This window comes from Bubalus kerabau, chromosome 19, assembly GCF_029407905.1.
Source record: "Bubalus kerabau isolate K-KA32 ecotype Philippines breed swamp buffalo chromosome 19, PCC_UOA_SB_1v2, whole genome shotgun sequence".
Taxonomy (NCBI): Eukaryota; Metazoa; Chordata; class Mammalia; order Artiodactyla; family Bovidae; genus Bubalus; species Bubalus kerabau.
The window spans coordinates 8,817,754-8,831,721 of record NC_073642.1 but is presented as its reverse complement, the minus strand read 5'-3'; the positions used below and the strand labels follow the sequence as shown (position 1 = coordinate 8,831,721).

General features: G+C 46.6%; 1 protein-coding gene across 3 annotated transcripts in view; it reads left to right on the top strand.

Moving 5' to 3' along the window:
- Window positions 1-13,968, top strand: part of PGPEP1L (pyroglutamyl-peptidase I like) — an 81,086-nt gene that overhangs the window by 64,181 nt on the left and 2,937 nt on the right. For 2 of the 3 annotated variants that reach the window (XM_055556582.1, XM_055556581.1), the window contains one exon: window positions 6,658-10,748. The exons of the other annotated variant lie outside the window; for it this stretch is intronic. In XM_055556582.1, coding sequence (XP_055412557.1) covers window positions 6,658-6,899 — 242 coding nt within the window. In that variant the 3' untranslated portion in view covers window positions 6,900-10,748. Of the gene's footprint in view, window positions 1-6,657; window positions 10,749-13,968 lie in introns of those variants that run through there. 3 annotated transcript variants of the gene reach the window in all.

Sequence of the window (13,968 nt, the reverse complement as noted above, 5' to 3'; positions counted from 1 at the left end):
GCAATGAGAAGGCCACCTGCTAAGCCTGCCCATCACATTACTTACTTATTAGTAGGCTTAGTCCCTTTAAAAAGGAATGTAAGCTCAGTGACAGGTTCACACAGCTGCAATTGAGCAAGTGGCTCAGTAACTTCCAGAGGCATAGGTGTTGTCTTTACTCTGGTATGGTGGCCCACAGAGTTACGCTCTGCAATTGTCAGGCACTGAATTGGTCAAGATTACAAGATAAGGTCCTGCCCACTTGGGGGCTAACTGGTCTTGTGGATTTCCAGCCTTCCAGGTGTTCAAATAAACCCAGTTCCAGGGAACAAAGGATGTAAAACCATGTCAGAAGGGGAAGGCTTGTAAAGCTTTGGTTTTTTTTTTTTTTTTTCCCGTCTGTAAGGCATATTTCAGTCATCCATGTCCCTAAGGTTGACTTTGTAGGCAGGTCCTTCAAGAATGGGCCTCCTGTACCTGATCTCATACAGACTTAACCCGAGCTTTCCTTTAGGGGCTAATTGCATTCTGAGAAGTGCTGTGGGGAGAAGAGAGATCCAAGTTTGATAAATCTCTTGACATAGTTTGGCTTAATTTCTTTTGAGAATTTGATTTATTCTTTTTACTTTTCCTGAGGATTGTGGTCTCGTGCCTGACTCTTTGCCACCCCATGGATTGTAGCCCTTCAGGCTCCTCTGTCCATGGCATTTTCCAAGCAAGGATACTGGAGTGGGTTGCCATTTCCGTCTGCACGAGACTTCCCGACCCAGGGATCGAACCTGCGCCTCTGCTGTCTCCTATACTGGCAGATGGATTCTTCACCACTAGTACCACCTGGAAGCCCAAGAGGGGTGCAGCCTCCATTTAATTCCCAGTGCTCCAGAGATTTCCTTAGTAATTTGAGAAACAAAGGTGGGACCACTGTCACATTGAATGGATTTAGGGAGCCCAAACTGAGGGATTATTTCCTTGAGCAGGGCCTTAGAAATCTCTGAAGTAGTCTTGGTTTGGGGCAGGAATCTAGCCAAAGGTGTCAGTCAAAACCAGCAAATATCTGAAAATTTCCTTGTACCCAGGGCATTACTGTGAAATCCATTTGCAAGCTTTGACCTGGATATGTGCCTCTGTACGAGGTGGGGGTCCCTCCCTTGACTTTGGAGGGGTGAGTGTTGAGGTTATTCTGGAGACAGATAGGGCTCGGTTCAACCTTATCTGTTTAAGGAGACTTCAGAAATTGGGAGTAGTGATGGATGTGATAAGCCATTGATACAGGGTCTCCTGCTTATGGCCTGAAGTGCCCGTTCAGAATGGCTTGAAGTGCAGTAGCCTGAAGAGCAGCTGCCCATGATTGTTAACCATCCTTTCCAGGTATTCTGGGCTTTTAAAACAGGCCCATCACAAAGCCTTCTCTTTCTTCTGGGGGGTATATAGGAGGTAAGAGCTAGGATCTGGGGGCAGCGATAGCAGGGGCGTTTGAAGTCTGTCCCCACCCTCTACAGCTTGTTTAGCTGCCATATATGCTCTGCGGTTTCCTCTTGTTATTTCTGCGTCTCCCTTTGATGGCCTCTCCAGTGAATACAGGCTATACGCTCTTTTCAGAAGTACAGCTTCCAGCAGCCTCCTAATCCCCAGCCCACCCCCCTCTTTTAATCTGTTTATTCCCTGAGATCAGTTTATGTTGTGTCCTCAGGCTATGCCATTCTTTTAAAGTTTGTGCCCTGCCCCCTTCCCTCCTGGTTCACTTTGGTCCAGTTGTTTAGAAAAATAGGCCTCAACTGGAGTCAGAGGTCCGGGTTTTTGTGTAGGCACCTCCAGGGAAGTGTCTCTTCCTTCAGGTACATATGGATGGAAGGAGTGGCTCAGGTTGGGTAAAGCTAACCTGGGGGCTCTCCCGAGATGTTTTTTCAGTTCCAGGAATGCTCAGTCACAGTTGAGGGTCTGCTCAAAAGAGTCAAGGTCCTTCCCTTTTAATTGTTCATATGAGGGCTTAGCAATTAAGCCAGCATTGGGGATCCACACATGGCAGAGCCAGGCACCCCCAGGAAACCCTGGAGCTGTTCTCTCGTATTAGGGGTGCCATCTGGCAAATCCATTCTTTCCTCTTCTTAGATAGTGCCTTGTGCCCCTTTTCTGTTATTAAATCCTAAGCATTCTACCCTCTGGAGGGAGATTTGGGCTTTTTTCCTTTGAAACTTTATATCCTCTCTCTGCCAGATGATTTAAGGCAGTAACTTTGTTATGGTCAGAAAGCTCTTTGATGGGGCTGGCGATTAGAATTTCATCCACATATTGAAGGATAGTCCCCTGTTCTAATTCAAAGTCACTGAGATCCTCAGCTAAAACCTTTCTTAAAAGGGTGAGGGAGTTTTAAAATCCCTGCAGCAGAACCACCCAGCACAAGAGGTGTTTTCTTCTGTAGTTTAGATCCTGCCATTCAAATGCAAAAATGTACTGAGTTTACCTGGCTAAGGGCACACAAAGGAAGGTGTCTTTTAAACCTAGCAAAGTGCATGGACTTCCCTGGTGGCTCAGACAGTAAAGCGTCTGTCTACAATGCCGGAGACCCGGGTTCGATCCCTGGGTTGGAAAGATCCCTTGGAGAAGGAAATGGCAAAATCCCATGGACAGAGGACCCTGGAAGGCTACAGTCCATGGGGGTCACAAAGAGTCGGACACAGTTGAGTGACTTCACTTTCATTCAAGTGCATGGTAAGTCGCTGTAGTTGTGCCAGACTCTTGGGGATCCTATGGACTGTAGCCCGCCAGGTTCCCGCCTTCAAGGGATTCTCCGGGCAAGAATACTGGAGTGGGTTGCCATGACCCCCTTCAGGGGATCTTCCTGAGGGGATCCTCCTGACCCAGGGATTGAACCCACTTCTCTTAACATCTCCTGCATTGGAGGCAGATTCTTTACCACTCGCACCACCTGGAATGCCAAATGCTCCTGGGGTTTAGGGTAGAGCGTATGGCCTCAACGGGTGAATTTCTTTCCTGTCTGTATTTATAGCTTGGAGGTCATGAACCAGCTGTCATCTCTTGAGTTTTTTACTGGCAGAATAGGACTGTTGCAAGGGCACTGGCAGGGTCTAAGAAGCCGTTGTTTGAAAAGACTTTCTATTACAGGCTTCAGGCATGCTAGGGCTTCTTTGCTTCATGAGTATTCTTTTTATTTGGTTTTTGTCGAAGCTTGTTGTCGTTCAGTTGCTGAGTCCTGTCTGACTCTTTGCGACCCCATGGACTGCAGCACACCAGGCTTTCCTGTCCTTCACTATCTCCCTGAGTTTGCTCAGACTCATGTCCATTGAGATGTACTAAGTCGCTTCAGTCATGTCTGATTCTTTGCAACCCCATGGACTGTAGCCCACCAGTCTCCTCTGTCCATGGAATTCTCCAGGCAGGAATACTGCAGTGGGTTGCCATTTCCTCCTTTAAAGGATCTGCCCTTGTGGCTCAGACACTAAAGAATCTGCCTGCAATGCGGGAGACCCAGATTTGATCCCTGGATCGGGCAGATGCCCTGGAGAAGGGCATGGCTACCCACTCCAGTATTCTTGCCTGGAGAATTTCATGAACAGAGGAGCTTGGCAGACTGCAGTCCATGAGATCACAAAGAGTCGGACATGACTGAGCGACTAACACTTTTCACTTTCACGTCCATTGAATCAGCGATACTGTCTAACCATTTCATCCTCTGCTGCCCTCTTCTCCTCCTGCCCTCAGTCTTTCCCAGGAAATAGAGATTTAAACTGGCCTCACATTTTTTCCACAGTCCCTTTTTTGGCTAAGAGCCATGAAAAATCCAACATAGGGGATCTCATCCCATTTTCTTTTTAAACACTAGCAATAGCGATCCAATTGAAAAATAAATTAGAGAGTCATTAGTTGGCCAGCTTTCTCCATCCACCAGTTTACATTGGAGCTATGCAGTGTTAACAAAGAAAATAAGCTGTCTCCTTATTAGTGGGTGTTCCTCAAAGAGTTTACAGTTACGGAGAATGTACCTGAGCCGTGTTCACTGGGATGGAGGCTGGGTTGCCCATATCTAGGAGTCCTTACTTCTAGTCTCTCTTCAGCTTCCCAGTGGCCTCTTCCTAGGGTTGGTGACCATGCAGATCCCACAGGATTGGCCCACCCCAAGTGGTTTGGGAGCTCTAACTGCAACCTGAACCAGTCTTTGCAGGGGCTGGAAGGGGAGACACTGTCCAAGAGGGTCTTAGTTAGAAAGCCCCTCTGAAGTCAGTGACTCAGTGTTGCCAGACCCACTGTGAGCTGTAGGAAATACCTGATGTAGGTGACTGCTTTCAGCAAGCAGTTCCCAGAGACAGGGTGAAGCGGGAATGGGAAAACAGTTCTCTAAGTCAGCGGTTCCCAACCTTTTGGGCACCAGGGACCAGTTCTGTGGAAGGCAGTTTTTTCACTGACTGGGATAGGGGGAGTCATTGCAGAATGATTCAAGCACATTTATTGTGTACTTTATATTAGTACTATATCAGCTCCACCTCAGATCTTCAGGCATTAGATCCCAGACGTTGGGGCCTCTGCTCTAAATCATATAAATTGCTCAGATAAAGATCCCGTCCAGTTGGATCTTCTTGCCAGGATCTAGTCCAACCAGGTAACCAACTATCTCATCACCCTCTCTCCTTACCAGAGGATTAGCTCAATTTAGATAACCAACCGCCCAGTCCAGTCCTCTAGAAAGAGGTCTGGCTTCAACCAGATGGCTCTACAACCAACCCCAGCTTTATTGGCTGAAGTTGGGCCAGTCAGTCGCTCAGTGGTGTCCGAGTCTTTGCGACCCCATGGACTGCAGCACGCCAGGCTTCCCTGTCTTATCACTAACTCCCAGAGCTCACTTAAACTCATGTCCATTGAGTCGGTGATGCCATTCAACCATCTCATCCTCTGTCATCCCCTTCTCCTCCTGCCTTCAATCTTTCCCAGCATCAGGGTCTTTTCCAATGAGTCAGTTCTTTGCAGCAGGTAGCCAAAGCATTGGAGCTTCAGCTTCAGCATCAGTCCTTCCAATGAATATTCAGGATTAATTTCCTGTAGGATGAACTAGTTGGATCTCCTTGCTGTCCAAGGGACTCTCAAGAGTCTTCTCCAACACCACAGTTCAAAAGCATCAATTCTTCGGCGCTCAGCTTTCTTTATAGTCCAACTCTCACATCCATACATGACTAGTAGAAAAACCATAGCTTTGACTAGGTGGACCTTTGTCGGCAAAGTAACGTCTCTGCTTTTTAATGTGCTATGTAGGTTGGTCATAGCTTTTCTTCCAAGGAGCAAGTGTCTTTTAACTTTGTAGCTGCAGTCACCATCTGCAGTGGTTTTGGAACCCCACAAAATACAGTCTGTCACTGTTTCCATTCTTTCCCCATCTATTTGCCATGAAGTGATGGGACCGGATGCCATGATCTTCATTTTCTGAATGTTGAGTTTTAAGCCAGCTTTTTCACTCTCCTCATTTAACTTCATCAAGAGGCTGTTTAGTTCCTCTTTGCTTTCTGCCTTGAGGGTGGTGTCATCTGTATATCTGAGGTAGGCCAGGTCTTCCCCAAATTGCTGCAAGCATCATTTGCTGTAAATACGCTGGTGGTGGCGGTGGTGGGTGGTGCTCCACCTGATCTTTGGCTGCTTTTCTGTCTCCAGCTTAATTTCTATCTCCAGTATCCCTCACTGGCCCAGAGGTCAAAAATTGGGGCACATGGTTCAGTTACTTAGCTGGCTTTGTTGGCCCTGGGTCAGTGAGTAACCCTGAATTAATGGACAGAGAGTGCCCCAAGATGAACTCCAAAATTTGTTACTGAATTAAGTTGTCTGGACCTTGCTTGGACCCTCTCTGCCTGAGTTGGAGAGGTTCCTTTTTCCCACTTGGGTTCAAGCTTTGTTCAGCAGTAAAAGTATAGAGAAGTGGGAGCTAAGTTCACAGACCAACTTATCACCCACCTGGTGAGAGGGATTTAATTTTAAAAATAAAGACAAAGGCAGGAGGAGTGAGGCTGGTGATGGGGAGGCATATGCTTTAGTCTACCTGGGAAGGGTCAGGGGTTTTTTCCAGGGAGTGGAGTGCCACCCCTCTTTTAATCCTTTTTGTTCCTTAATGCCTGGTCATTTAGCTACAGGGTCATTTAATATGCTAATTTATAAAAATCAACATATAATGAGCCCCAGGGTCTGTTGGTGATCAAGTTTGTGGCCCTCTTGGTCTTAGCTGGTTCCATCCAGTTGTTTGTTGTGGTTTTTTTTTTTTTTTTTTTGTATTTTCCTTGTTTATTTCTGGATCTTTTAACATAAGAATTTATGTTAACTCCTGCTAAAGGTGGGGGTTGGAGGGTTGTGAGCAAAGACCTGAAGCAACTCTGACAGTAAAATGAGTCAAGGCAGACGAGAATGAGGAGGATTCACAGGCTGGAGAGAGAGCCTTTTGGATTCCTTGGTTGGAAATCTGGTGCCTCCCAGGGATCAGCCACTTGCTGGACACGAGACCCGGAGCCAGCCTCTCCATGGCTTTTTCCCAGCAGCAGGTTCTTTCTGAGACAGAAGAACAAAAGCTGGGTCTCCTGGGTGGCGGGCCCCTTGTGCTTCGGAGCTGCGGCCCTGCCGCTTCTGCTTGCATTTAGTTGAGGTTCAAGGCCGGTCCAAGGAGTAACCTGGCATTTTGTGTGGTTATAGGTATGTCTGCGATTACGCCTACTACCTGTCTTTGCATCATGGAAATGGGTTCGCGGCCCTCATCCACGTCCCTCCGTTATCTCCTTGGCTGCCCGCCAGCCTGCTGGGGAAAGCCCTGCAAGTCCTCATCCAGGAAATGCTGGAGGAGATTGAGAAAGGCCGGGCTCAAAACCAGAAGCTCAGCCTTTGCAGTTCCAGCCAGGGAGAACCAACTGGGGGACCGCTCCTTTAGAGAAAATTAAATGTTTCACTCCTGTGTGTAGAGTTAAACTGTGCTTTGAGGGGCTTTTAAAAAAAATTGCTTATAAAACAGTTTACACAGAGGAAAAATGTTCTGAATTCGCTCAACGAAATCACAAAGGGTTATTTTATTGTCAGAAGAAAGAAGAACACTCTGAAAGGCAGACATTTCATAGGGGATTAACTAGCTTCAGTTATGGTTTTCCTGACAATAAAATGAAATGCTGCTGCTGCTGCTGCTAAGTCACTTCAGTCGTGTCCAACTCTGTGCGACCCCATAGACGGCAGCCCACCAGGCTCCCCCGTTCCTGGGATTCTCCAGGCAAGAACACTGGAGTGGGTTGCCATTTCCTCCAATGCATGAAAGTGAAAAGTGAAAGTGAAGTTACTCAGTCATGTCCGACTCCTAGCGACCCCATGGACTGCAGCCTACCAGGCTCCTCCGTCCATGGGATTTTTCAGGCAAGAGTACTGGATTGGGTTGCCATTGCCTTCTCCAAAATGAAATGCTAGTAATGTCTTTTTTCCCTCTTAAAGTCTATGTGTCGGGCCTCTGTGGTTCTGTCCGATCGCTGGGACCTCTGCTTCAGTCCCCAGGGCCCCATGTGGTGGGATGACCTGTGACTGGCTGACCTGGGGAAACTCGGGCGTGGCCACCACTGTGGGCGCCCCCGCTGGTCCTCTGAGCCTGTGCATCCAGGCGCTGCAAGCGCCCTCTGAGCCACCGAGTCTCTAGTGTTTGGGCTTTTTCTAACTTCATTTAAAAAATTGTCATAAAATACACATAAGATGAAAGTTATCATTTTAAGCATTTTTTGTGCTCAGTGGCAATATGTACATTGACTCGGGCAACCCTTGCCACCACCATCATCCCAAACTGAAACTCCACACTCATTAACATTATCTTCTCCCTTCTCCCTCTGGCCCTTGGCATCCACTATTCTACCCTTCCTCTCTGAATCTGACTACTCTGGAGACCTCATATTAATGGAACTTTTGTCCGTTTGTGACTGGCTCATTTCACTTAGCAAAATATTTTCAAGGTTGATCCATGTGGCATGTGTCAGAATTTCCTTCCTTTAAGGCTAATACCCCCATTGTATATATAGAATACATTTTGTTTATCCATTCATTTTTTGATGGACATTGGGCTGCTTCCACCTTTTGGCTGTTGTGAAAATGCTACTGCTATGAACACTGGTGTGCAAATGTCTCTTAGAATCCTGGTTTAGGTGTGTGTGTGTGTGTGTGTGTGCGCGCGTGCGTGTGTGACTGTACCTAGTGGGATTGCTGGATCATATGGTGATGCTGAGTTTACTTTTTTGGAGGCGCTGCTGTACTGCTTTTCATGGTAGCCCTCCCAGGTCACATTCCCCCATAGTGTCTGGCCCCAAAGCAAAGGTTAATAGCTGGGTTTAGCTCTTCTACCATGGACAGTATTTTTCTGTCTTTTAAGCAACAGAACCTGCTCTTTACATCATTCATTTTGCCTTTATGGCGCTGTGCCAAGCTGCTCATAGCAAGGTCTCACTGTCCCAGTGTTTTCTAGGGGTACATTTCCATTGGAAACCCCTTTGGCCATATTATTTTTTGGCGGAAGAGCTAAGCTCTGGGAATTTCTTGTTATGTTGGTATGCTCACACTGTAATTTTCTACTTAATTTCATTTGAAGAAAAATCATTTACTTAATGCCCAGATTTATTCAGTGTAAGAAAAAGCAGCTGTACCTTAATAACAAAGGAACTGGGCAAAGGAACACACTTTACCATTAGCCCTCCAGCACACTCGTGTGTTTGGGATAGATTTTACAGGACCCCTTTGCGAATGGAACTGGCTCACTTGACATAGAACAGATCAAAGTCCTACTGCAGCAGACCAAAGGCAGCAAGAGGGGCGGGGTGGTCTGGACACCAAGCACAGGTCTGGTTGCACGGCTATTAATGAGGAGAGCCTTCTGCAATTGTAGACAAACACCTGCTACCCAGAGCTCTGGGCCTCTCCCCCCAACCCCACCTTATTTTAGCTCGTCTCAGGACGGTGGCAAGCAGGCCTCCTCTTGGACCCAGCTCCAGTGTTATTTCAGATTGTAAAATGTGTGTGGCTTGGTGCCAAGCAAACGTTTAGATGTCACCAGAGGCCCAGAGCTCTTGATGAACACCCATCATCTCCCACCCACTGTGGCCTCCAGGGTTCTTTCGGGAGCAGCCAGAGCCCCATTCACCTGGTCTTAAGTGGCCTGCCATCACCCCGATACACACTGGGGTCTCTTTAGTTACGGCTGAGGTGCAGGCAGTTCTGAGACAGTTTGAAAGCTGACACAGCCTCAAAACGCTCAGCCCTGGGTCGGTCATTTAACAGCTGGGGTATCTTGGACGTGTCTGCCTGTTTGCTAATCTATAAAACAAAGGAATAGAAATCCTTCCTTTGCAGAGTTGCTGTGAAGACCTGGTGAGAGAGTGGATGTGAATGTTCGTTAGCGATGACAGAGTGCTGCGTGTGGGCTCGTAGCTGGACCTGAGGGTGGATACGGAAGTAGTTCTGCTGGATTGCGGGCTTGGGCAGGGGCGTGGTGGGGAGAGGGTATTGCAGGTCTCAACCCCAGCACCTTCATCCTCAGGAGACCCTGCTGCTCCCCTGGCTGAGGACAGGTGCAGACTGAGCCTCTGCAGCCTGGAGGCACAGCGCCACCAGCCCGGGGTGGTGGGAATCTTGCCTGCTGGGCTCTTTCCAGAGGTGAGATGCCCACCCGAGCCTCACGTGAGCCTGCTGTGAGTCACAGGTCCTTAGTGAAGGTCTCCTGGGTACCAGGCTCTCCGTGACAATGGGAAGCAAAACTCCAGGGCAACACCGAGAGTTGGGAGTCCCGTTTTTCGTTTTTAGGTCCAAGTCCTTGACACTCACCAGGTCGTAAGCAAGCACAGCCTTTCATTTATTTCTACCTCCTACACCTGGCTAGTTAACCCCCTTTGTCCAGTAGCCTGATTTTATTACTGATGTAAAAAAATCCCATGATCAAAGTTTAATAAAGGATCAGCGTGTCTTCCTGATGTGTAAGGTTTGATTCTAGAACATGTACAGCTCGTTTCCATAGAACATGTCTTCACACTTCCTACCATGACATTTCCTCTGGCAAAGATAATGATCCTGGGATTTGTAGTCTCTGGGCCAGGGCTTCCCAGGTGGTGCTAATGGTCAAGAACCCACCTGCCAGTGCTGGAGACAGAAGAGATGTGGGCTTAATCCTTGGGTTGGGAAGATCCCCTGGAGGTGGGCAGGACAACCCACTCCAGGATTCTTGCCTAGGGAATCCCATGGACAGAGGAGCCTGGTGGCTACAGTCCCTAGGGTTGCACAGAGTCAGACAGGACTCAAGTGACTTCGCACAGCATCCTGGGGTAGGCCAAGATCGTCGGCTGAAAAGTAACTAACGTGTCTGCAATGCCAGTGAGCCTCACCCTGTGCGTGTGTCCGAGGCCTTGCCTGTGCCTTCTGAGGTGGTGTGCAGACCATGAGGGACCAACCAGGATGCGAAAGTGTGAAGAGAGTCCTTTGCCCCAGAAACGCCCAGATGAAACCTGCCCGCCTGGAAAAGCCTACACAGCAATCAAAAATCAAGTACAGATATCTATATTTTATAGAAATTCAAATTTTCTTCTGCTGATGTAATGGAGAATAGCTTTCCTGTTCACCCACAACGTGCATGCCAAGAAGGTCGAGCTGTCAGAAACAGGGTGAAGCCTTCACGCAGAACGCCTCCCAGCGACGTGTGTGAACATACATGCCACCCACAGCTCAGCTTCCTTGCTCAGAAGCGGGGGGGGGGGGGCAAAATCAGAGACCAAAGTGCATACAGAATTCTTTATTTAACTTAAACCATGTAGTACTTTAACTACTAGAAAAAAGCAGAGTAAGAGAAACTAAAGTTGCCTTAGCTTCAGCCATTCAAAATAGACAAAGTTTCTTTTTTTTCGGTAATGTAAAGAATCCAGAGTATATTGCAATAACAGGAATAAATTCTTACAACAGAATATACAAAAAAACATTTTGAAATTTTTTTCATCTACTGATTTTTTCATATAAACAGAGGAATTTTTTAGGAATAATTTATACACAGAAAGTCATTTTATGTAACAAATTGGCCATGTTGTTACCTTTTTTAAATTTTTTTACTTTTTTTTTAAAAACTTTTTTTTAAACAAGAAAACTCAGAAAATGCATTATTTGTGATGCATCCATTCCATCGTGCCTTCTGGTTTGATTTTTTTTTTTTTTTGTCCCAGAGGTAGACAAACTCTGGCAAACCCCAATCTCAACCTCACTGGCTTAGAAAGCAGACAGGTGTCTTTGCCAAGCATCTATCACCTGTGGTAGTGTCTGCACAACACCAAACATCCAAAGGAAAAGTTGCAAACAAACCCCAAATTGTTTCTGGAACTTTCTCCCATGTAGCACAAAACACCCAGGTGTTTCCAGCGATGGGGATTTTGTGGAGCTGTGTTGATATGGCCAATAACCCACTGAGAGCAGGAAGCAATGGAGTCAAACTTAAAAAAGATCTTGAATGTGGGTAGTTTTTATTAAAAAGAGTTTGTTTTCTATTGAAAAACATCTATGTTCGGTGTTCTGCCTCAAATAAAAATAGGGTCTCTTCCTTGCCATAGCAAAGCATTAACCATGATATGAGGCATGGAAGCAAACGGCCTGCGGGCGCCAGAATCACCATCTTTCTGTGGCGGTCTGTGTGCTGCGCTCATCGTGAAAACCGTGAGCCGTGCGATGGAGTCCTTCCATCGTGAGGCACCGCCTAACGGTACCAACCAACCCCACCAGATGTGGATGGTGCCATGGCGCCGCTGGGCTGCAACACCTCTGCGATTTGCTTGGCCAATGAGGTTCTTTCAGTCTGTTAAAGTAGCTACACTCCAAAGGGAAATGAGCAGTAAAAGATGATCCCCTACCCAACCAGGGGGTTCTGGAAGACCAAGATACTGAAGATACAGAACTACTTCTTAAATCGTTCCTTTGTTATAAACTTGGGCACAAAGCATGGGGGGAAAGAGGGTGAGCCACGGCTTGGGTCAGGGAAAAATCCTTTTTTTGGCATCTTGTAAAGCTAGCTAGTAAACAGGTGTCCTAAAAAAAATGGATCACAAATACACATTTGCACACACAGAGAAAAAAAGTGTCTTTAAATTATTCTCAGCAATTATAAACTACAAACATTTTATAAAATTATTCTATGTTCTTACAAAAATGCAATGAAACATTTAATTAGTTCTTGTAAACCAGATCTTCGTCAACTGACTACCCGTAATCTACTGGACTTAAAAGCCCTATTGAAAACGCTAATGAGTGACTAATTACAACGATGTTTACCAGAAAGATGTGGACACACACAAACGTGGACATACAGATGAGCGATCGTTATGTTCTTGCATAAACAAAATAAAACAAAACCCTAAAGTCATGCCCCAGAACTGACAACTGACGGGTGCGATGCAGTTCGTGTTCTTGAACAATTTGACTGAACTCCGCAGTAACAGTTTCCAAAGTAGGATGTTAGGTTTATCTGTTGACACCAAATGCCCATGGATGACTGTTGAGCCTTGATGTGGTCTGATACCTTCAGAAACCATCAAGTTCCAAGCACAGCCCACACTTCTTCCAAGCCCTGTACCTTCTGCTCATGCTTTCCTCTCTCCATGTCATTCACGATCCCTCTTACAATGGTTTCCTGCCACTTCCTCATTCCACCATCAAGGAGTGTTCATCTGCTTTTTCTCTAAATGACCAACTAGTCATCTAAGCTGGAGGCCAAAAATGAAACCCTATGGCCTGTCCAAGGTCTGTATCTTCAGCATCTCTGGCAACAGAGGTTCAATATAAGCAACATCCTCTCTTGACGTTCTCATCTGTACCACCCACTATGTCAGAGTGGAGTTAACAGTTTGATTTTCATCACTGGTTCTTAAAGAGTGGATCTCTGGGCCATGTCTCCCAATGCTGCTTAGCCCAGGAAATGGAAAGACAGCCAACAAACACAAAAATATTAACAAAAGAACAAACCCCAAACCTTAAATGCATTACTGGGACTGCTGGAATGGGCCAAGGCATACCATGGAGCTTTACTGTCAACTGGAGGGTACCTGTGTTCTGGAAAGAGTTGCCTTTGACACTGTCTGGCCAGAGGACCCAACAGTGACAGCTGAGGACCTTGGACCAAGTATCCTAGCCTTCTCACTGCTCTGAGCTACGTGTGGCCTTGTCATAACAGCGGCCTGTATCCCATACAGCCACCTGCCAGCAGAGGTGGGCTGCTGAGAAAGAGGCTTCAGTGGAACAAACTGGCCTAGAATTTGGCATCATACTTGGCTCTGACATCTGTTACCCAACTGAAAACACACCACTTCATGCCAAGCATTTTTCCATTGAGTAGTTCCACAATAACTTTTTTTTTTTTTCTCTATTATTGAAATGTTCCAAGTCATAAGAAACAGGCTGGAAGGAAAGGCCAGTGTGGGCCATGAACACGGTCTTCTCTCTTCCAAGGAGGAAGCTCATTCCAACTGTGTCAAATGTCAGGACATCCTCTAAGGGAGTCCTGGGGTGGTCTGGGTCTCACCCAGCTGCAGTTCAACAACGTCTCCAGAATACACCAGCTCCTGCTGCCTCAGGGAAGGGCTGTGTGTGATCAGGTTTTAATGCTCACATCAGTTCAATGATGTGCCTCAGTGGTTCACGTCACGTCAAGCAGTGCAAGCTGCTGTCAGAAGGAGGCTGCATGGAGAATGCCACAACTCAGCTTAAGTTATTTGGAGCATACAGAGGAGGAAACCAAGAAGAGGTGGGGAAACGAGCGTAAAATTAGGCTAGAACTGTGGACAGATGATGCCTTGGTATAGTCAAGGTGGGTGGTTTGGTCCAGTAAAATGACTGCACCATAACACAAGCAAAAAATTCTCTTTTATTTAAGTGTTTCTGAAGCATTTGTTATGATGGGCACTATACTGTTAGTGTTTTCTGTCTACTTAAAGGAAAACCACCTACATAAAACAAAAAGTGACACCAACA